The sequence below is a fragment of the Heloderma suspectum genome, chromosome 1 (genome assembly GCF_057233095.1).
Source record: "Heloderma suspectum isolate Gila_16-S chromosome 1, 16-S_ref, whole genome shotgun sequence".
NCBI classification, from domain to species: domain Eukaryota; kingdom Metazoa; phylum Chordata; class Lepidosauria; order Squamata; family Helodermatidae; genus Heloderma; species Heloderma suspectum.
The window spans coordinates 122251451-122276375 of NC_139458.1; the positions used below are offsets into that span (position 1 = coordinate 122251451).

At 43.4% G+C, this 24925-nt stretch overlaps 1 protein-coding gene across 7 annotated transcripts in view; it reads left to right on the plus strand.

The window, feature by feature from the left end:
* Positions 1 to 24925, plus strand: part of OSBPL5 (oxysterol binding protein like 5) — a 196242-nt gene that overhangs the window by 20638 nt on the left and 150679 nt on the right. The window contains exon 1 of one of the 7 annotated variants that reach the window (XM_084855460.1): positions 1268 to 11498. The exons of 5 other annotated variants lie outside the window; for them this stretch is intronic. In XM_084855460.1, coding sequence (XP_084711586.1) covers positions 11442 to 11498 — 57 coding nt within the window. In that variant the 5' untranslated portion in view covers positions 1268 to 11441. Of the gene's footprint in view, positions 1 to 1267; positions 11499 to 24925 lie in introns of those variants that run through there. One more of the 7 variants, XM_084855470.1, reaches the window with a different exon arrangement.

A 24925-nucleotide genomic window follows, 5' to 3' on the forward strand; every position in this document is an offset into this window, starting at 1 on the left:
AAACTCCAGGTAAAAAGAATAAGTCAGTCCAGGTCTACATTATGCTTCACATGCATTGTGAAAATAATAACTTTGTCCCAAAGAGCACAGTAGCAGCATAAGTAAGAGCATAAGAACATAAGAAGAGCCATGCTGGATCAGACCAAGGGTCCATCTAGTCCAGCATTCTGTTCACACAGTGGCCAACCAGCTGCCAACCAGGGAACCACAAGCAGGACATGAGCACAACAGCACCCTCCCGCCCACGTTCCCCAGCAACTGGTGTACATAGGCTCACTGCCTCTGGTACTGGAGGTAGCATATAGCCCTCAAGTCTAGTAGCCATTGATAGCCTTCTCCTCCAGGAATTTGTCTAACCCGCTTTTAAAGCCATTCAACTTGGGGGGTATCACTACATCTTGTGGTAGCGAATTCCATGGTTTAACTGTGCACTGTATGAAGAAGTCTTTCCTTTTATCTGAATCAGCTTCATGGGATGAACCCGGGTTCTAGTATTATGTATGTGAGAGAAAAAAGTAGCTTCTGCACTCTCACTGAATAACTTTTACATGTATGGCTCTTCTATGTCAATTCCCAAAGCAGGTTTCTCTCAGCCTTCACGCTGCAGACCGTAGTGTGCAGCTGATTTCTGTTTTAAGTGGTGGAGCCAGTTTTAAGGATTGCAGTTCTAATGACACATGCGTGGGAGGAACAGAGCAATCCTAACCTCCTTGTATAGCTGTGCAAGGAGGGATAGGATGTGGCAGTGGTGCCCTTCCACTGGTAGAGATCTGGGGGATGTACCCCCAGCAGCAGATCTGCTGCTGCTGGGGGTACATCCACCCGGAAGGTCCCTATTATGCCGAGGGCATAAATCTACTGTGGGCATAAATCTACTGTTGGGCATAAATCTACTGTTGGTAGTAAGCCCTGATCTGGGGGCAGATCACATGTGGCTTTGGGTCAGCTAGATCGTCTCTGTTCACACAATCGGCCCCCAGATCTGGCTCCTCAGCTATGTCAGCCTGGGGCTGGCAGAGCTAATTCCCTCCATTGGTTTCAAGGAGGGGATTCTGACTTCTGAAGATGTACCCGGCAAAGTCACCCTCCTGCTGTGGCCAATGTGAACTGGCCAGGCTTTGGAGGTGGTGGGCGATCTGCTACTTTGCTCACCCCCATCCCAGTTAGGATTGCTCTCTAAGGACGTAACCCTATGCATGTTTAGACAGAAAAAAAAGCCCTACAACTCCCAGCATGCCCCGGCCAGCAATGCTGGCTGGGGCATGCTGGGAGTTGTAGGACTTTTTCCCCCCTATCTAAACATACATAGGGTTGTGCCTTAAGTCTCATTGAGTTCAAATGGGTTAGTTGGTCTTCTGACTAAATACACTTAGGGTTGTCCTGCTTGACATCCAAGAGGGAAGGTGATGTGCACCACCACCTTCCCACAGGTTGTGGGGAAACTCACTCTCTTTGCTGAGTGGGACAGCTGGCTAAGCTACTTGAGCAGATCCACCCAAAAAAGGTTGCTACCAACAGACAATGTTTTCTGATTTGTTTTTGCATCTCTGAGGGTGAAAAGAAAAATCTGATTAGGGTGTAGATTTAAAATCAACATGACATTGTAAATCTCCTGAAAGCAACCTTAAAAGGTTGCTTAAAAAGGATAAAATGTGCTAGCAGGAGTATGGGTGACACAGCTTCATTAAAATGTTCTTTGTGTATGGGAGCTGTTAACTTCCATGGCGCTTTTAAAGAACGTTATAATACATACTTAGCTAATTTACTCACACAAAGCATCCCCTCTTCCAGTCCTCAGCCAAGTTTTAATAACAGGGGACACTGATCATCTGGTGCATAATGTAACACAAGACTGTAGTGGAGTACCGCTACCAATAATTATAAGTAGACTTTGCTAGTAACTGTCACAGCTACATTTTAGGAGACTTTATTCATTGTTTGTGTAGTCTTTTTTCCATTGTTTAGCAGCACAAGAGGACTGTCGTAACATATATACACACACCCTTTTCATGTTTGTAGTCTTACTTAGATTGGAAAGGCTGAAATTAATGAATCCTCTTCAGACCACCAAAGAAGACTGACAAGTTGGCTTGATTTGAGGCGGCAGAACCAGTTTTTAGTGTTCCACTCCAGAGCTGGTTTTTAATGCTCACCCTGGGATACACAAAGAAGACGTTGCTCTACCCAGTTGAAGAGAGTCTTTTCCTTTTGCTGGGTAGCCAGAACACACTCCCATGCAACTGGAATTTAAGGGAGCAGGGATTCTGCAGCAGAACATGTGGCTTAGCTATAGATTTCAGCCCAGGTGCTTCGGTTTTTACCAATGATTCATTCCAGCTTTCACTGAGAGCCCACAGAGTCATCATAATGTCAGCATTTCCCACAAACCATGTGAGCAGGATGACTGTGAAATGTACCGTGTCAGCCCTGATTCATACACCAGGGCCTTTTCGTTTGGGGAATGTATGTGCCTGTTAGGACTTGCATCTTGTGCCCACGCTGGTGACCTGAGGAATGTCAGGCAAGGCTAAAGGCTATGCACTGCCACTCAGCTCTGGCCAACTAGGAGGCTTCTTCATATTGAACAGGCCAGAGCCAGCCAAGTAGTGCCCCCTGACCCACCACATGCTTCGGGTGTGGAAATACTTTGGTGTTATACCTTAAAGCCTTTGGAGGAGGGTTGTTTATTGGTCTAGTCTCTGGGCGTTGTCTTTAAAGTATTGTATGCTGGAGTTGTTGGTTTTGGCACACTAAACGTTTGAGGAGGAGGAAAACAGTTTATACCATCACTCATGATTACCATGTTGGGAAATGGTGTGAAAGTAGGTATATCCCTAAGGCTGCGGTACAGTCTGAGTCGATACAAGTTAATGCCTACTAAGTGTGCAGCTTTTTAGGTCACACAGGCTGTATGACGATTCATCATCTCATCCAAGGAAGGTGATTGTTGGGTTAATGTCCCAAGCTGGACTTTTATGAATAGTGAAGAATCCTAGATCCAGTTGGAAAAGGCAGCCTGGTAAGGAACAATAATATTCTCATGTGTCTCTGTTTCATGGCATGAGTTCACTGTCATGCTGAAATGTACCTACAGTACAGCTCATCTAATCTTCACGCCTGTGCTGAACTGCAATCCTTCACACACACACACAGGGGAAGAAAACATTCCTAACAGATTCCATACAGCCTATGAATGCATATAAACCCATGGGGTGTTATTTTTTGTAGAATGGAAAAACTGGCCATGGAAGAGGAAAAGAGAAGCTTACAAAGGAGAGACTATAAAATGTTCTGTGAGTTAAATCAATGGAATTAGGATTTGGTTGAAGTATTCACTATTGGAATTACCTTTCCCACGGTGAGCAATCAGTTTTAAAAGCAGCTGACATTAATTTTTATTCATGCTTTCCCTTATTACAGATTCCCTCAGCACCTGTGCTAGTGGAAAGCAGAGCTGCATACGTAATACTTCTTTTCCAGCTAGGCTGTAATTTGGGAGAATCTGGTTTATCCATGTGAATTGCTCTATTGTGTAAAACAAGGTTGTCGTGCTCTATATCGCTGCCTTCTCTATATCGCTGCCTTCTCTATATCTGTCCAGGCGCCATTCCCCCCCTGGCATTTCATTCAATTCCTGTGAAATCATTCTCAGTTCACTTCATATTTAGGTTATACGTTTCTGGTGTTATTGGACTGCCAGGCATATAGAAAATCAATTTCCTGTTCTTACACTCCTAAAATGACTGGGGTTGTCAGTGAGGTGGGTTTTTTTGTTTTTTGTTTGCAGCCAATTGTGTTGCTGTTGTTATTGATTCCAGTTTCCAAACAGTAAAATGCCTTTTTATGTGTGTCTGATAGGCATCCTTCTAAATGTTACTAGCTATGCACTGCTATAATATAACACTAATTTCACCCCTAAATATTGGAACCCCTGTCATAGAATCATAGAGTTGGAATGGGCCATTTAGGCCATGAAGTCCAATCCCCTGCTCATGCAAGAATCCAGTTTAAAGTGTCTTTGACAGATGGCTGTCAAGTCTCCACTTGAGTACCTCCAGCAATGGAGAGCCCACCACCTCCTTAGGCAGTTGATTCTATCGTCTGACTGCTCTTATTGTTGGGAAGTTTTTCCTGACATTCAGCTGAAATCTGCCTTCTTGTAACTTAAGCCCCTTATTTTGTATCCTACAGTCTTGGATAATAGAGAACAGGTTGCAGCCCTCTTCTGTGCGACAGCCCTTTAGATACTTGAAAAGTGCTGTCATATTCTGCCTTCCCCCCGCCCCCCAGTCTTCCCTTCTCAAGGCTAAACATACCCAGTTCTTTCAATCTTTTCTTACAGGACTTAATTTCTAGTCCCCTGGTCATCTTTGTTGCCCTTCTCTGAACTCACTCCAATTGTGTGAACTCTTCTTAAAGTGTAGTGTTCAGAGCTGGATACAGTATTTGAGGTGAGATCTGACAAGCGCAGGATAAAGTGGAACTATTACTTCCCATGATTTAGAAACTATACTTCTATTGATGCAACCTGAAATTGTGTGTATTTGTTTTTTGCATCCATATCACACTGCTGACTCCTATTCAGCTTGTGATTGACTACAACTCCAAGATCCTTTTCACATGTACTATTGCCAAGCCAGGTATTCCCCATCTTATACCTGCACATTTGATTTCTCTTTCTTAAATGAAGAACTTTGCACTTATCTCTGTTAAATTTCATTCTGTTGTTTTCTGCCCATTTTTCTAAGCTATCAAGATCATTTTGAATTTTGTTTCTGTCTTCTAAGGTATTAGTTATCCCACCTAATTTTGTGTCATCTGCAAATTTGATAAGCATCCCCCCACCTCTTCCTCCAAGTCATTAATAAAAATGTTGAAGAGTACAGGGCCCTGTGGCACCCCACAATACCTCCCTCCAATTTGATGAGGAAGTATTGATGAGCACTCTTTGAGTAAGGTTCTCTAACCAGCCGTGGATCCACCTAGTAGTAGTGCCATCCAGCCAACACTTAACAAGCTTGCCAAATTGGGTATCATGGGACACTTTGTCAAATGCCTTGCTGAAGTCAAAATATAATGTCCATAGCATTTCCATGATCTACTACCCAACTGAAAAATAAAATGAGTCTGGCAGGACTTGTTCTTGACAAATCCATGCTGGCTTCCAGTGAGCGCTGCATTAGTGTCAAGGTGTTCTTTAGTGTCCTTAAAGAAAAAAAAGAGAGTAATTTTTCTGGTATGTGTTTTTTTATAACAAATGCAGCTAAAGTTAAAGAGTCAGAACTGTATGTTTATACAATGGGAAGGGGAGGGGAGGAAGGGGCTAGGGAGTGGGAGAACCAAATGGAACGTAATGAAAAGGTACTTTTTTAAAAGATGGAAGGGGAAAGGGAATGATAGTGTGGTATACATGGTGACAAATTTGGTTGTTCTCATCTATGACATCTATCAGTCACTAGGTTATAGGGTACCTCAATTCAATTACTTGTAAGCAAGTTCTGTTTATTTCAGAGGATCTGAGCTTAAGGTAGTAGACTATAAACCACTTAAACTGTACTGTTTGTGCTTCAGCCAAATGAATCCCATTGGATTCAGCTGGAAGCTGAAATAGGTGGGTAAAGCTGGAATAGGTGGGTGGGTGCTGGATCTCTGCCATTTTTCAAAATGTGCCTTGTTTGAGTATGTGTCAGTCAACAGAGCCATACATAGGACAATTCCCATGTAAGCTTAAGGAGGACAGTATCTCATCTGAATATTTTATTTTCAGCACATTTAACCACAGAAGTTGTGGACCTTTATATACAGTTTTGGGTGTGTTGCTTAATATGTAGTTTCCCTTTCTGTAAATTAGAGACAGCATTGCCCTCCATCCATTGGGTTTTGTGGGATCAAACCCACAGATCCTTTCCTTTGAGGCTGTAAAGCTCAGTATTCAGTAAGAACTAATTATTATTTTCATATACAGGAGTTTTGTAGTGTTTTTTAAAGCCAAATATTTGATCTGGTTCCATGTAAGAGAAGGCAGACATCTTTGGAACAAAATCCTCAGTCGCCTGTTGGTATGTATGGCTGATACTATACATAAAATATTGCATCTTCTGGACAGACATTAATAGTCACACACACTCTAAACTTTGCTTAACTTAGAATAAGCATCAACAAAAAACCCTTTAAAATGTATTTAAAGAATAATAAAAGAAACTGTGTGTTTTTTCTCAACTTGGGACACTCTGGCAACTGTGTCCCAAATTGAGAAAAATGAAGGATCCTTGCTGTGACAAATAATCTGGGATCCAAAGAGCTGCTTTAGGAGCAGCCAAGGGCATGGGTTTTTCTTTGAACAACAGACCCCTTCCCCAAGCCATATCACAAACTGCTTGTGAAAGTGGCAGGAAGGGGAGCTGTTTGAGAAACACACTCAAAGCACATTGGATGTATCAAACTAGTTGCACAGTTCTTTTGATCCTGTAGATTGATGCAAATTAAACCTGGTCCAGAGTTTCTCGAGGACTGTTGGAGTTCAAAATCTAACTTCTGCAAAACTTGTTCTAGCCTGCCGCTGTGTACTCTGTCTACACAGTGTACTACCAGTTTACCATATGTGAGCACACAACCATGCATACACACACACGCACAGCCCAAATTTCCTGGTCCTTTGTTGTGCTCTGTCCTTCTCTTTTTATAGTATTTCTAAATTTACAGTATTGTGAATTTGATTCCATAAAACCCAATAGATGGAAGGAAGCACTGCCTCTGATTTACAAGAGGGTAAACTAGTATATATCAAGACTCAGAACTATATGTATCCTATACACATTTACTTGGAAGTAAGGTCCACTGTGTTCATACATATTCCTATGTATGTGTGCATAGGATTACATCCGTAGTGTAAGGCAGGGGTAGGTAACATGGTGCTCATGGGTGCCAGTGTGCCTCTGGATGACTTTCTTGGTGCTACCAAGGTACGCAACCCCTTCCGCTAAAAAACAACAACACATTTTCTTACTGGCAGCTGGGATTGCTGTGAAATTGGTTTCTGTTGGTGTTGAAAAGGGTTCAAATACACCCTTATGCGAAAATTCTGTTTTTGCTCGCAAATCATGCAAACGTGTCCATTTTGCAATCCTGAATGCAGATGCAAGCAGGAGTGCTTTTTTTCAAGAAATGTTCCCAAATTTGTTATCTTAAATACTTTTTGTTAAATACTTTTTTTTCAAAAATATGTGCACTTGGAAATGCGCATCTTTCAAAAAAAAAAAAATACACATTTTCATACCTTAGTCAATGGGTGGGAGGAGTGCACACTTTTGAAAAAGGTTGCTTTCCCCTGGTGTAGGGCCACTTAGGAAAAAAAGCTACACCTAAAAATGCAGTATGCAGATGCAACATTTTTGCAAACAAATGTACAGGTACATTCATTAGAGAACCAGGACTGCCTGCAATTCCCTGTCAGCTAAGCCTCGTATCCTGCCACGTGCAAAACTGCCCATAGTCATGTATGTCCCAAGTATGGCAAATCTGGAAAGATAACCCTTTTAGGCCATTTTATCACTATCTGTATATTCACATTCTTTCTTGTGAAATAAAGTATTTCCTTCATATTTTAATTTATTTGATTACATTTGTATCCTTCCCTTCCTCTCCAAGGAATTCAGGGCAGTGTACCTGGCTTTTATCTGCCCATAGGTAATTCACTAAAAGCCCTATTCAGATGTAATCATCATTGTGTGAAGGGAGGGAGTGGGGAAATGGCCAGTGGCCCTGTCCATGTATTAAGTGGCATCTGCAGAGGGGACCTGCTCCTACACAATCTAAAATTATCTCCAGGTTTGTTAAGATAAACACTGTCTTGTTCCTCTCTTTGTCTGTTTCCCACTTGCCAAGGAACCTGTGTATTTTGCCTAAGGATGGAGACAGTTCTAAGTAACTGCTGGATTTTATATTTTCAAAAATGGGGGATATGCCATTCTTTGATTCTTCATTCCTGCAGTCATAACAACAGTCCTAGTTGCAACCTGAAACCATCACAGCGCCTGGGGGGGGGCTAATTTGAATGGCTGCAACTTCTTTCCACATTCTTGTGACTAAGTTCAGTCTCCATGATTTCAGCATCAGCCACTGTTTTTCTGCCCCCCACTCTTTTTGTGTGTGCTTCGTTTGCCATGTAGCCTGATGAAGAGTTTTTGAGAACTCGAAAGCTTGTGCTTGTTGAGTTGGTCTAATAAAAGTTTGGCCTAATACTGTTCCATATGTGTGTAGGTTCCCCCCCCCCCCAGTTTAGAAAGCTGCAAGCTCCCCTCTACAGAGGTGTGCCCTGACACATGGATGGGGTGTGTGTGGAACTGATGGGAATGTAAGGGCAGGACTAGGGCCAGTGAGCTCAGCCTAGATCTCTCCCTCTATGCACTTACAGTCACATGGACAATAATGCCTGAATATGCTATCGCATTTCTAGCACAAAGAGTGTTATGAATTTGCTGCTTAGCTTCTGTGATAATGAACACAGGAAGAAGGCGACTTATGGAGAGGGGCTCAGAGGAAAATTAGTCCATGATGCAACTTTGCAATACTATGAAATCTTTTGCCCCATTTATGTCTACAGATATATACGGTACTGGCTGAGGATACCAGTCAATCTAAATTTGCAGAAAGGGCAAAGAAAATTGAGTGAGCCTGTCTTGAAACAAGTTGGCCTTTATATTTGAAAAGGCAAACGCATTGTGGAAATGTCAAATTCTTTATAACTACCAGGCAGTGGCTCTTTTACTTGCAAAGTGGGTGTGGCCTGATGAAGAAAATAGACTTTCAAAATCTCTAAACAAATGTTAGTACAATATCATCTGTCTTCCTGTTTTCAGAAACAATTGCTCATGTTCTTCAAAGGTCTGAATGGGTATGTTTCCCATCCACCGAGGAATACATTATAAATTATCATCTTCTTCTTCCAAATATTGCAGTCTGGTTGAGAATATGCCTGGTCAGCTCTACAAAACTTCTGGAACATTCCATAGCTTTCTACCACATAACTAAAATACTACACTTGGAGAATTTGGATGAATAACCACATATTTTTGTATAATGTGGGCTGAAAATTGTCTGCCCAAAAGACCACAGATTTATCACTTTGAAATGTCAGGCGTCCTATGCTTAAAATGGGCTTTTTGTCTTCTTTTCCATACATACTGCAGACATTTTCATCTTTTTCTTTAGGACATTCATTGTGTATGGTGCCACAGAGAACAGGCTAGATGAATAAGGAAATGGTTCATACTGAAGGGATTGATGAAGGCCAAGCACGCCTTCCCACTAATGTGGACAAAGAAGGCTTTAATTGCAGTAGAGAAGCAATAGTGCAATCGGTGGGAGATTCAGGACAGATAAAAGGAAGGACTTCTTCACACAGCACATCATTAAACTATGGAATTCGCTTTCACAAGACATAGTGATGGCCACCAATTTGGATGGCTTTAAAAGGGGTTTAGACAAATTCCTGGAGGAGAAGGCTATCAATGTCTACTAATCCTGATAGCTATATGCTACCTCCAGTATCAGAGACACTATGCTTATGTGCACCAGTTGCTGGGGAACAGGGGTGGGAGGGTGCTGTGGCACTCATGTTGTCCTTGCTGGTTTCCCAGGGACAGCTGCTTGGCCATTATGTGAACAGAATGCTGAACTAGATGGACCCGTGGTCTGATCCAACATGGCTCTTCTTATGTTCTTAATCAGGCCCCAGAGGTACTGCTCAAAGGATCTTGCTATACCAGTAATTCTCAGAACACTAATGTGCCCAGGCATACAGTTTGATCTAGCACAGGAGTGGACAACTTGTGGCCCTCCAGATGTTTTGCCCTATAACTCCAATCATCCCTCACCATTGGCTATGCTGGTGGGAGTTGTAGGCCAAAACATCTAGAGGGCCACAAGTTGCCCACCCCTGATCTAGACACTGCTCTAGCATTTCCATCTTCCAGTCAGCTGTCACTGCCGGTGAGTAGTTCTGATGTGTTTATGCGCATTGGATGTGACTGGAGCAGTCAGTCACTCCCAGTGCAGAGATGCAGCAGCATAACCTCCCCTCAGAGTGGCTGCCCATTGCATCTATATGCGAGTCACTACTTTGGGGTTACCTTGTTCCACTCAAGAGACATGCCCAGGTCAGCGACTTGCAGAAACACTGCAGGGCTCCCCTGATAGCATATGATTTGTTCTTATTCTTGCATGCTCTAAAAGTTTGCCTCTTGGTGTGTAAGAATGAGTTGTGCCTCCAATCTTAATTCTCTTATCAGATGTCTGGGAAACCCTATATTGGGCAATGAGAGAGTCTTATGGTCCTGCTAATATGCTTGCTAGATATGAAGAGTTTGACCCATGTGTGTCATCATCTTCCTATTTTTGAATACTATGCCATGGACTCTGTACTGCTATTAAGGCTTGGAGGTCATGAAATCTGAAGTGGCTGTGACTCTCACAGAACTGCTTTGGGCAGGTCATATTCCATCTCTCTTGCCTTTAGATATTGCTGGCTTTGTCTGTCATGATGATTGGCATATGTGGCGCAGTGGTTGTCTTGAGCACTCTGCAAAGAGCACGGATTGCTATTTTCAATGTTGCACACTTAATTTTTTTTTTTATGGTGGCACATAAATTAGGATCTGTAGCATGGGGAAGCACTTGGATAACTGTGCAATAAGAATGATTGTTTGAGCTGACCTTGGCAGCTATTTGGTGCTGGGAGTAAAAAGGGAAGCTCTTGGTGTCAATTGAGGCAGCTCAGTTGTAAGAATTATATGTCTCACTGGCTCAGAACCAAAGCACCATACTCAGTATTCTGCACACCGCAGGGACTTTTCTGCTCCACACTTCTGGCAGCAGTCCCCTGGACCTCTCCCAAGGCTCCTGAAGGTCAGAAATTTCTCTCTCCCCCTGCTCCCACGGACACTGAAGAACAAGGAGCTGCCACCAGCACAGAAAATCAACAACACCTCTTGTGCTAAGTAAGCACTTCGTGTGGCATACACATGGGGTTCTCTGGATCTCAGCTCTTCTAGAAATGCAGTCATGTTGATTTATATACAGCCAAAATCTTTGTCTTGATCTTTGAAGCTAGTTCATATTCAGAACCATGACTTTGGCACAAGCCACACCCGACTTAATTAGCAGCTAGCACAATGGTCGTCTCAGCAAGTATAGCTCTCATATGAAGATATAGTTTATGTGGCTCCATGGTCATAAAATATGACATTATTTAGAAAAGGGAACTCCTGGGGAAATGATTACTACTAATCTGGAGTGCCTGAAAAGCACATTGCACATGAAGCCCAATGATGTGAGATGAAATGCCTACCATCAATGTGGTTTCTCTGATAAGAAGCTTGGAAGAACATATTTGCCACTGCCTATCCCATATCTGACTACTTGCCTGTCCTATAGAAACAGAAATGCAGCTGTCTTCGCAGTGCAGTCATGAAAAAAATCAAGGAAGCTCCAGGCAGCTGGCAAGTCTCTGAACCATCAGCATTTTGCTTCATATTATCTCCTGTATCTTTGTTAAGGGAATGCATTTTTAACAAACTTTCTGGCTTTGAAATGTTTTAATGCTGGTAATACTGATGACAAAAATAATCTGCCTTTATTTGTCCTTATAGAAATAGGAAAGCTGGCTGTTACATAATCAATAGATATTATTAATAGTTCTTTAAAACATAAGAACAGCTGTTAATAATAGCTAGATTAAAGGGGGAAGGCAGAAAGACAACTACCCCCTTTTCAGCAAAGATATTCCTTGTCTATCTGTTACAGGGGTGCAGAACCCCAGGCCTGGGGGGCAAATCTGGGCCTCCGAGTGTCCCAATCTGGCCCTCAGGGGTTTCCTCAGAAGGCCACACACTCTTTCCCTGGCCCCACCATCTTTCCCCCCAAACACTAATCATTTGGTGATTTCCTGGCTTTTGTTCAGTTTTCCCCATTCTAAAAGGCTGAAATGTCTCTCCCAAGGCTGAGTTACTGGGAGTAAGAACAGTAAGCTAAAATAGGCTGGTATTTTTTTGGCCCTCCCACTTTTGCCCCCACCCACTATTGGAATGCCATCCCCAAGAACTTCCTTGAAATGGAATTTGGCCCTCAGGCTGAAAGAGGTTCTGCCCTGCTCCATCACATAAGGACGATATGGTGCTGTTCAGTGGTAGCTGGTGCATCCAGTAACTGCGGCTGTAACAAGGAGGGGCAATAGCTCAGTGTCAGAGCACAAGCTTTGCATGCAGAAGGGCTCAGTTTCGATCCCCGGCTTCTCCAGATAGGGCGAGGAAAAAATCCTGCCTGAGACCCCCGAGAGCTGCTGCCAGTCAGTGTCGACAGTACTGGGCTAGATGGACCCAGGGTCTGACTCCGTATAAGGCACCTTCCTATGTTCCTATTTTCCTAAGTCTTACCTTGCTAAGCCGCTCCTACCATACCTCCCCTCAGCTCCTTCTCCCTGTTCCATCCCAGCTCCACCCATGGAAGCCCCTCTGATTGCCCAAGATGGCTGAATGGAAACTCCATGTTCAGTGATAGCGTATCTCAGGGATGGGCAGAACAGGTCACAATGTACCAAGAGATCTCCATTTGATTTGCAGTTGATTGGCAAGGGTTTCTGACTGTCAATTGTTTAACAATAACAACAGCTAACCCGCCAAATTAGGTTGCTGAAAAAGAACACAGGCAGAAATCAGGAGTGGTTTTTTTTGCAGGGAAGGACTTGTTGGCTTGGTTCTGTTTACTTAATTCCTGGGCTGAGTATGTGCTCAGAAGTGCCCTATTCCTTAATTCTTAGCATATCTCAGCCTACCTGAGTCACTATTTTGCACCTGGTTCCAGTTGGTGGATCTCAGGGTTCTAGTAAAAAAAACAGTAGATGCTGCAAGCCTGAAATCTGTCCACCTTTTGCAAATCAGATACTGGGGGCGGGGAGGCCAGGAGAATGCCATTGCCCTCATAACTTGCTTGTAAGCTTCCTAGAGGCATTTGTCCCCCATGTTCCATTTTGTCCCTATTTCTTCTCCCTAGACTTAGAAACACTACTAAGATAAGGTTTGTAATGCATTGTGGATGCTCTATATAAATGTTTAATAAGTAAAATCAAATCCTACCCTTGTCTCTTAATATGCATCATGGATAGTATTGCTACTGGGACTCATTTTAGTGGTGGAATAGTTTCAGATGCAATTACATTTGGGTGAAGGACAACTGGATTCTGTACTGGTCATAAAGTCATATTGATTTTTCTAAATTGGCTTCCAAACCCTTCGATGCCATACGATGGGATCTGGAAGTTCTCTTCCGTTCTTCACTTCCACAAAAAAAATGAATAGAAATAAATTAAAATCACATGATTTCAAAGTAGAAAGTAACTTTGAGCATGAGATCATGTCTCATTCAAAATGTAAATAGAATGTTTACCCTTCCTTTCTTTTCACTTCTGATTTTCAAGTCAGTGTTGCTGACTGTGACCCCAGTGTATCATCAGTGTTTTATGGTGGCCTCCCTACCAAAGGCATCAAACAATTCTAGTGGATGTCGCCCAAAGTTCTTAAACTATTGCACTCCTTTTCAGAATTGTCTCCAAGGGCCAGACTAGATGATATATTAAATGTGTGCTCAGATTTGTGTATCTTTAATTCCTTTTTTTTTTCTTTTCCAAAACTAGGCCTGGGGTGGGGTGGGGGTCCAGATTCAGATTATTGGGGGTGGGTGAGATTAATCTTTTTGCCAATCCATTTTCCTGATGAAAATCCTTCCCCAGCTTCTATGAGCACAAATACCAGCTTCCCTTCCAAAGCAAATGGCAGCTTTGGGGGTGATTTTTTCGGCAGGCATTTAATTTATTTATTTATTTATTGCATTTATACCCCGCCTTTCTCCCTCTTGCAAGGAACTCAAGGCGGCTTACATTATCCTCCTCCTCACCGTTGTATCCTCACAACAACAACCCTGTGAGGTAGGTTGGGCTGAGAGTCTGTGACTGGCCCAAAGTTTATAGTATGATTTGGTCCTAAGATAATTATGCAAATAACCTCTTGGCTATTTTATTTGTGGTGGTAATTAACTGCTCTGGGGCAAGAATGGGCTGCTGCATGGGAAGAATTCAGGGTGGGCTCAGACTACTTCGGTATTTTAAAGGGTGAATGCAGCCTACCTAGTTATTATTACTTTGGAGTCTCAGTATTTAACCTTTTACTTGTGTTAGGTTTATAGAAAACAATATAAATATTTAGAAAATTAAGTTTCAGGTTTTTATTTTAATAAAGATGAAAATAACACACACACACACACGCACCATTAAATAGCAGCCTCCAGAATGCCTCAGAATTTTTGTCATATGTGTGTTTGGCTTTCCTCTTGGCCTGGGTCTTAATGTTGAATTTTGTTTCTTTTTTTAAACTGGGGGTGGGGTTTCAGGGGAAATGGGTAAGGGAAGATTTAACCCTTCCCTCCCTGAGTATACTGGTTTCAGTCCGAATTGGGACCATGCAGTTACACTGGAGCAAAGAAAAATACCAGCCTCAGCTACACCAAAGTGATGCCCAGAATGTGTCATTTGGCCCACATGGGTAGATGGTGAAAACGTTTAATTCTGGGGCCCTACAGAAAGTATGTAGTCAGTCTATGTAGTAGGAGTGGTGGTGCTGAGAAGGGAATGATCACTTTAGTGGTATTTGGTGAGATAAAGTTTTCTTGATATTTATTTAGGGTGTTTTTTGTTTGTTTTTAAATGGTAAGCATGGGTTACAGCTAAGAAATCACTTGAATTGTATTAATAAACTCAGTCTATATACTTGCAATGACTATTCCTTGTTTATATCTGGACAGTTTTTAAAAGTTTACTTAAAAAAAAAAAGATCTACAGTGTTGCTACTTATAGTCTTGATTTTTAAAAGGAAGGTCATTCTGAACTTGAGATGGGCTTGTTGGGAAATACAGTGCATTTCCACCCACTTTCTGTCTTTTGACTTAATTTCCACTGAAAATGTTCTTTTTTCCTGAACTGTACCATATTCAGTTGTACAACTGCTACTGACGATCATATGTAAAAGCATGTGGCTTATGTCACTTGATTTATCCATAAAGACAGTCTGCACTGTCCAGAAAAAAAATCTGGTGTGATTGGGACAGGAGGCCACTGTCAGACACTTTACTTTTTTATGTGGAAAGTTGGATCAGTTAGTATATATATTTTAAATTAGAGTAGTAGGCTGGTGTGAAAATGAAAGGGGAGGACCACAGTTCAGTGGTAGTCCTAGGAAAGGCTGGCCTGAGATATTTTGCTGCCTGAGCCAAAGAACAAGATGGCACCCCCTCCGATTCCATGTACAAAAGCTGACTAGACTGACAGTTAAAGCGTTATTCAACACTGGTGATGGGACAGCATCTGCCACACTTGAATGCAGCAGACTAGCTAAGGGTGTACGGGGAAGGCTGTGTGGCACACAGCTCTCTCCTCCAACACCTTGCTGCTCCCTCTTAGCATCTGCTGCCTGAGGCAACAGCCTCATTCTGCCTAATGGTGGGGCCAGCCTTTGGCCCAGGTTCAATTCCCTAGTGAAAAGGGACCTCAGGTTTGGGGGAATACTTCCGCCCAAGTCCTCGGAAAGCTACCACAAGCTGGACAAGGTGGACCAATGGGTCTCAACTTGGTATAAGGCAGCTTCATATGTTTCCATGCACAGGGAATATGAAGTAGGCAAAAAGTCCACCATGACTGATGTTGCTTACCTCCTGCCAACTGCTAATGTAAGGAAAGGCCTAGTAGATGTAGGTAACAAGTGCTAAAAGGTGTTATCTCCTATCCAATGTAGCTGATGTAGGCAATAAGGGCAGGGGTCTAGGAATTGGCACAGTTAAAATTGTAGCTTACCAGAAGAGTTATGAGTTATTTTGGCTGGGATCCAACATGTCCTCTTGTATAGGTGCATAGGAGCTTTTCCACTCTGTTCATGAATATCCCCCAACCCTTGCTCCAAATCTGTCCCTAAGGTTGAGGGACCCTTAGGAGGCATTTCACATGAGGCACAAGAGCCTGAAAGCAAATGGGGTAAATAACAAACCACCCTTCAGCCTTTATGTTTAAACTTTCCTCAGTTGCTTTTTCTCATCAGTATCCCTCAAAGTGGGATAATACCATAGAAACAAAATAAAACAGGAGGAAAAACCATAAAAGCATAAGACGAAAATCTGAAGCAGCAGGAAAACCAAGCAATGTGAATATATGTTTGAGATAATAACCAAATTTAAAAAGCAAACAAACCCAAAATACATTTCCAGCAAAAGATAAGCAGAGGGGTTAAACAGGCCTGTATAGACTCTATAGTTAGGGTGGGCAACTGCAGAAGGTCTGGGGGCATTTTTACCCCTCCCCCCATGGGCTACATTCCATGGGGTGCTGCACAGTCTGTGGGATGCCCCCCAAAAAAGAGAGAAAATGCTGGTTTGCTGCCAAAATTTGGCAGCAGACAGCTCCACTGCACTACAGAGTGCTAGAAGGGTTGCATTTAGCTTGTTTCCTTGTTAAATTTAACCCTTTTGGTGCTCTGTAGCCACTACAGATGCCGTGTGTGTGTGTGTGTGTGTGTGTGTGTGTAAATTTAAAATGTAAGAGGCAGCAGGGACCCACCACTGCTCTATAGAGTCTATATAGAGGAAGTGCCAAAGCTCAGGGGGATCACCCCAAGAAAGAATCCATAATGTACAGTCTACATCAACTAGAGGTGGACGGATTCACCTGTGCCTGCCGACTGTGGGCACTCTCCAAGTCACTGCTGCTGTCTGCCAGGCCGTGTGAGCCCTGGAGGGCTCAGCGACTGGTCTGGGAGCACCCCGTAGTTACCCGCTCCTCACCGTGAGCTGCCATGTTTATGCAATATCGAGGCGCCATAATTTCCATATATTTAATGTTGTGAAAAATGGTGGCCATACAGAGCCATTTCCACAAGTTTAGAGGCATAAAGGGCCTCTGTATGGCTGCCATTTTGTACAACATTAAATGTACAGAAATTACGGAGCCTCGATCCTGCGTAAAAATGGTGGCTCACAGAGAGGAGCAGGTGGTTGCCAGGCGCTCCCGGACTGTGCGGCTCTCAGCAAGCATGTCTGTCGGCGCCTCTCAGCTTGGCGAGCGGGATCTGGGGGGCCAAGTCGGGGGGGGGGTCTGTCGGACTCCACCCTGCTGTCAGACACTCGCGACATCCCTAATATCAGTCTAACATGATTGATGATATGATATTGAAATGTAAGGTTGTTTATTAAACTGTAAGATTGTTAAGGTTATAGATATAGTTTTTAAAATAGAATGGCATCAGAGATCGGGGGTACTGGAGTTTAAACGAGGGAGAGGGAAAGGGGGAGGGAAGGGGAAAGAATCTTCTTTATTCTTTACTTCCTGTCCTCCTCCCTTTTCCTTTTTTTTCTTCTTCTTTTTCCTTCTCTTTTTGTTATTGTGGTGTCCTCATCAGAATATTGTATTGTTGGGAAATTGTAGTATTGATCAGGTTGTTGGTAATTTTGGTATTATTTATTTCATTTATAAAGATAAAATAAATAAAAATATATTAAAAAAAATACAAGTCTAACATGATGTAAAAAGGTAACCTGGAGCACGGCCTTCCCCAAAGACCCCAAGTGACAAAGGGGTTCACATAGGCAAAAGTGTTTCTATAGGCACACTGGACTCAAGCCATTCAAGACTCTCTAAGTCAAACATGCCATGTTGCATTGCGGCCAGCAAGCAACAGGAAGCCAGTAACAGATCCAGGTATCCTGGGGCTGTGTTTCCTCCTGCCCCACACCCATTAGGAAACCAGCAGCTGCAGTCTTTAATGGCCCAGAGCCTCCCAACTCAGATCAATTTTCTTTCTATTTTCAAGAAAGGAAGCAGCTGTCAGTAAGCAGCTGTATCATCGGTGGTGCTAGGTGCACAACTGATAGACTTCCCATATTCTCGATTTGGGCACTATACATGTGCCTACATCATCTGTCCTCTCCTCTGGTTTGGGTATAAAAGAGGAATCATCATGACACTGTGAGAATAAAGTGAGATGGGGATCTTAAAGTACATTACAAAAAAGGGCACATAAACAATAACATTAGGAATTTACAGTCATCTTCTGTTACAGAAAATTTAGAATACATTGATGCCATACTGCAATCTTGTTTTCACTGCAGGCTTGGGGGTGGGGTGGGGAGTAAGTGTTCTTAAATAAGAACGACAACAAAAGAAAGCACCTTGCAAACACATTTGATTTTCCTGAATTAAAGAAAGAAAGAAAGAAAGAAAGAAAGAACCTTGTAAAGCCAAGCCAAGGAAGAGAGCTTTATGAAGTATAGGAGGAGCAAGGAAGGATAAAGAGCTTAAATACAAGAATTCTGTGAGATAGGAGTAATTCTCCTAAGCTCTTCTGAAAACCTCAGCCCTGGCATTGACGTCCAACAATGATCTGATGGGAAGTGTGTAAAGACCCTGCAGCTTTTCCTCAGCTCACAGGCATTGTTGGAGGGGGGGGGGCACCTGGGCACAGGCCCCGGATCTTTTTCTGAGCTGTGCCCTGGATCCTAATTGCTCTACCTCTCGTTTAAATCTTCACCAAGGTTGGCCGTAGAATCCCTGTCCAAATGTCTGGAGACGGTGAGTGGCTGGATGGGGAGGAATAGGCTGAATCTGAACCCTGACAAGATCGAGGTACTTTTGGTGGGAGACAAGAGGAGGCTGGGGGATGTTGACCTGGTGTTGAATGGGGTATGGTTACCCTTGAAAGACCAGGTCCACAGCCTGGGGGTCATTTTGGACTCCCAGCTGTCCATGGAGGCTCAGGTGTCAGCTGTGAGCCGGACAGCGCTGTATCGACTCCATCTGATACGGTGGCTGCGCCCCTTCCTTCCCGACCATCTGCTCCCATTGGTAGTACATGCCCTGGTCTCCTCTCGTTTAGACTACTGTAATGCGCTCTACGTGGGGTTACCCTTGAAGACGGTTCGGAAACTGCAGCTGGTACAGAACGCAGCGGCTCGCCTGATTAAAGGCAGCCGCCGGCGAGATCACATCACTCCAGTGCTGAAGGAGTTGCACTGGTTACCAGTTGTTTTCCGGGCCAAATTCAAGGTGTTGGTTTTGACCTTTAAAACCCTATATGGTTCCGGCCCAGCCTATCTTAAGGAGCGCCTCCAGCAGCACCAGACAGGCCGCTTAACAAGATCAGCCTCGGATGGCCTTCTCTCTGTCCCATCAGCCAGGACAGCTAGACTAGTGGGGACGAAGGAGAGGGCCTTTTCTGTGGTGGCCCCAACTCTGTGGAACTCCCTCCCTAGGGAAATCTGTCATGCCCCCTCTTTAATGAGCTTCCGTCGTGCATTAAAAACGTTGTTGTTCAGGCAGGCATTTGGGGTGGGTTAGGGTATTTTAGAAAATGTTTTTATTGTAGAATTTTATTGTTTTAAACTGTTTTATTGTATGTTGTACATCGCCCAGAGTGGCTGGGTGACCAGCCAGATGGGCGATTAATAAATTTAATAATAAATAAATAAATAAATAATTGCCATTTTTAACATTTTCCCATTGATTTGCATTGGAAAACATAAATGGCCATAACTTTTTTAGTTTACATGTCAAATACAAGAAATGTGGAGAACTAATAGCCCCTATAGAGCTGATTGAATCTGCCAAATTTCAGGTAGTTAGGTCCAGTGACTTTTGTGCTAGTCACAGGCAAAATTTGCAGTTTTCAAGAAAATCTGTCAAAGCAAAGAGCTATTTTTTTGTTATGCTTCCACATACCTGAATGGAATTTGGGGACCTGGCAGCCCCTATGGTGCTGACTGAGTCTGCCAAATTTCAGACAGTTAGGTCTGGTGGCTTTTGTGCTAGCTATGCATAAAATTTCCTTTTCTCAAAGACTAAAATAAAAAAATAAAAAAATGTCAAGTCACACAGGGGATTAGAGATCCTAATCAGAAGGTGTTTAAGGTGACCATTAGGAGGCCACTATCCCTAATCTCTGGTGCAGGTTTTTTTGAGGTGCAAAAAACCTCTCTTTCCCTACTTTTCTGCTCTTACATGCCCACTGTTGGGAGCTTGCTTGCAATGAAATGTTGAAGAGGGAAAAGGAAGGGAGAAAGAGCTCCATGTGAAATACTGGTATTTCACACAGCATCTGATTTTACTGCCCCAAACTGGAATCTTTGGCTTCTGCAGAAGTTTAGTCGCCTCAGTACAGCAAAGGATCCAATCAGCCTCCACAAACTTCTTTCTCCCCCTCTACTTTAACTTCTCCTAAATAGCTGTAGGAGTCAAATTACTCCAAAAGGAGGGTTAGAACTATGTGGTGTCATGATCAGGAACTGCCGAGGCTTTAAAATAGGTTCTACAGTTTTAAAAAAGCTGGAAAAAGCCCTCCACCACCTCACTTCATAAAGTTAATTGAAGTACGTGCAATCCTTACAAACCCTCCACAGCACCCTAAATTCCACCTTGTCATGGTGCTGGAACTTGAGCACCTCAATGACACCATGAGCTAAACCGTGAAGGGACACCCAGGACGGGAAGGTCATGGCAGAGAGGTCAGACTAAATACGATCCCTGGGGAAGGAAACGGCAACCCACCCCAGTATTCTTGCCATGAAAACTAAATGGATCAGTACAACCAGAGATATGTCAGTATACCATCGGAAGATGGGACTCCCAGGTCGGAAGATGGTCAAAATGCTACTGGGGAGGAACAGAGGATAAGTTCAACTAGCCCCAGATGTGATGACACAGCTAGCTCAAAGCCGAAAGGACGGCTAGCGGCCGACAGTGCTGGTGGTGAATGACAAATCTGATGTTCTAAACATCAACACACCATAGGAACCTGGAATGTAAGATCTATGAGCCAAGGCAAATTGGATGTGGTTACTGGGGAGATGTCAAGATTAAATATAGACATTTTGGGTGTCAGTGAACTGAAATGGACTGGAATGGGCCACTTCACATCAGATGACCACCAGATCTACTACTGTGGACAAGAGGACCACAGAAGAAATGGAGTAGCCTTCATAATTAATAATAAAGTGGCTAAAGCAGTGCCTGGATACAATCCAAAAAATGATAGAACGATCTCAATTCGAATTCAGGGTAAGCCATTCAACATCACAGTGATCCAAATATACACCCCAACTACAGATGCTGAAGAAGCAGAAGTAGATCAGTTCTATGAGGATCTGCAGCACCTACTGGATAATACGCCAAAAAGAGATATTATTTTCATTACAGGAGACTGGAATGCTAAGGTGGGTAGTCAAACGACACCTGGAATTACAGGCAAGCATGGTCTGGGAGAACAAAATGAAGCGGGACATAGGCTGATAGAATTTTGCCAAGACAACTCCCTGTGCATAACAAACACTCTCTTCCAACAACCTAAAAGATGACTTTATACATGGACTTCACCAGATGGTCGACACCGAAATCAGATTGACTACATCCTTTGTAGCCAAAGGTGGCGGACATCTATACAGTCAGTAAAAACAAGACCTGGAGCTGATTGTAGTTCAGATCATGAACTTCTTCTTGCACAATTTAGAATCAGACTAAAGAGAATAGGGAAGACCCACAGATCAGTTAGATATGAGCTCACTAATATTCCTAATGAATATGCAGTGGAGGTGAAAAATAGATTTAAGGGACTAGATTTAGTAGATAGGGTCCCAGAAGAACTATGGACAGAGGTTTGCAATACTGTTCAGGAGGCGGCAACAAAAAACGTCCCAAAGAAAAAGAAAACCAAGAAGGCAAGATGGCTGTCTGCTGAGACACTGGAAGCAGCCCAAGAAAGAAGGAAAGCAAAAGGCAACAGTGATCGGGGGAGATATGCCCAATTAAATGCAAAATTCCAGAGGTTAGCCAGAAGAGATCAGGAATTATTTTTAAACAAGCAATGCGCGGAAGTGGAAGAAGATAACAGAATAGGAAGGACAAGAAACCTCTTCCAGAAAATTAGAAACTTCGGAGGTAAATCCCAGGCAAAAATAGGTATGATCCAAAACAAAGATGGCAAGGACCTAACAGAAGCAGAAGAGATCAAGAAAAGGTGGCAAGAATATACTGAAGATCTGTATAGGAAGGATAATAATATCGGGGATAGATTTGACAGTGTGGTCAGTGAGTTAGAGCCAGACATCCTGAAGAGCGAGGTTGAATGGGCCTTAAGAAGCATTGCTAATAACAAGGCAGCAGGAGACACCGGTATCCCAGCTGAACTATTTAAAATCTTGCAAGATGATGCTGTCAAGGTGATGCATGCCGTATGCCAGCAAATTTGGAAAACACAAGAATGGCCATCAGATTGGAAAAAATCAGCTTATATCCCCATACCGGAAAAGGGAAACACTAAAGAATGTTCAAACTATCGAACAGTGGCACTTATTTCACATGCTAGTAAGGTAATGCTCAAGATCTTGCAAGGTAGACTCCAGCAATTCATGGAACGAGAATTGCCAGATGTACAAGCTGGGTTTCGAAAAGGCAGAGGAACTAGAGACCAAATTGCCAATATCCGCTGGGTAATGGAGAAAACCAGGGAGTTTCAGAAAGACATCTATTTCTGTCTGATTGACTATTCTAAAGCCTTTGACTGTGTGGATCATAACAAACTGTGGCAAGTTCTTGGTGGTATGGGGATACCAAATAATCTTGTCTGCCTCCTGAGGAATCTGTATAACGACCAAGTAGCAACGGTAAGAACAGACCGCAGAACAATGGACTGGTTTAAGATTGGGAAAGGAGTACAGCAAGGTTGTATACTCTCATCCTACCTATTCAACCTGTACGCAGAACACATCATGCGACATGCTGGGCTTGATGAATTCCAGGCTGGAGTTAAAATTGCTGGAAGAAACATGAACCATCTCCGATATGCAGATGATACCACTTTGATGGCTGAAAGCAAGGAGGAGCTGAGGAACCTTATGATGAAGGTGAAAGAAGAAAGTGCAAAAGCTGGGTTGCAGTCAAACCTCAAAAAAACCAAGATTATGGCAACCAGCTTGATTGATAACTGGCAAATAGAGGGAGAAAACGTGGAGGCAGTGACAGACTTTGTCTTTCTAGGCGCAAAGATTACTGCAGATGCTGACTGCAACCAGGATATCAGAAGACGTTTACTTCTTGAGAGGAGAGCAATGACAAATCTTGATAAAATAGTTAAGAGCAGAAATATCACACTGGCAACAAAGGTCTGCATAGTAAAAGCAGTGGTATTCCCTGTAGTAACCTAAGGCTGTGAGAGCTGGACCATAAGGAAGGCTGAGCGAAGGAAGATAGATGCTTTTGAACTGTGGTGCTGGAGGAAAGTTCTGAGAGTGCCTGGACTGCCAAGAAGATCAAACCAGTCCATACTCCAGGAAATAAAGCCAGACTGCTCACTTGAGGGAATGATATTAAAGGCAAAACTGAAGTACTTTGGCCACATCGTGAGAAGACAGGATACCCTGGAGAAGATGCTGATGCTAGGGAAAGTGGAAGGCAAAAGGAAGAGGGGCCGACCAAGGGCAAGTTGGATGGATGATATTCTGGAGGTGACGGACTTGACCTTGAGCAAGCTGGGGGTGGCGACGGCCGACACGAAGCTCTGGCGTGGGCTGGTCCATGAAGTCATGACGAATCGGAAGCGGCTGAACGAATAAACAACAACACTACCTCTCTGAAAGGAGCCGCGGCTTAGGGAATTCTTTCTACCCGCCGCCCCTTTTCCAATCACCATTGTTCTTTTCTTCTTTCCTCCCCTATCCTGTTCTTTCTTTTTTCTTTATTCCACCCAGAGCATATCTTGGGGAATTCTTAAAGAGAATTCCCTTTGGTGGGCAAGAGAAGTTCTGAACTGTATTTGACTTTATACAAACAGACAAGAGAGTTGGTTTTTCTCCTTCTCCTCACTCAAGTCTTTGAGAAAAGTGGGTTCACATGGTTGCAGAGAAACAAATCTGGGGCTGTTTTGTTTTTCAGTTGCCATTACCAGCAATAGGAAGAGCTGTAGCTCAGTGGTAGAGCACATGTGTGGCATGCAGAAGGTCCCAGGTTCAATCCCCACCATGTCCAGGTAGGCCTAGGAAAGAATCTGGCCTGAAACCCTGGAAAGCCACTGCTGCCAGTCAGTGTTGACCGCACTGGGCTAGATAGACCTAGGGTCTGACTCAGTATAAGGCAGCTTCCTATGTTCCTATGCTCAGAAAGCTTGAATAAAAATAGTTTGGGGTTTGTTTTTTAAGTGGAGGGGAGATAAATACTGTTTGAAACTCAACATTAAAAAAACTAAGATCATGGCATCTGGCCCCATCACTTCCTGGCATATAGAAGGGGAAGAAATGGAAGCAGTGACAGATTTTACTTTCTTGGGCTCCAAGATCACCGCAGACGGTGACTGTAGCCATGAAATTAAAAGACGCTTGCTCCTTGGGAGGAAAGCTATGGCCAACCTAGACAGCATAGTCAGAAGCAGAGACATCACCTTGCCGACAAAGGTCCGTCTAATCAAAGCTATGGTTTTCCCAGTAGTAATGTATGGCTGTGAGAGCTGGACTATAAGGAAGGCTGAGCGCCGAAGAATTGATGCTTTCGAACTGTGGTGCTGGAGAAGACTCTTACGAGTCCCCTGGACTGCAAGGAGGTCAAATCAGTCCATCCTAAAGGAAATCAACCCTGAGTGCTCCTTGGAAGGACAGATACTGAAGCTGAAGCTCCAATATTTTGGCCACCTAATGCGAAGAGAAAACTCCCTGGAAAAGACCCTGATGCTGGGAAAGACTGAAGGCAAAAGGAGAAGGGGACGGCAGAGGATGAGATGGCTAGATAGCCTCACGGATGCAATGAATATGAACTTGAGCACGCTCCGGGAGAGAGCGCAGGACAGGAAGGCCTGGCGTG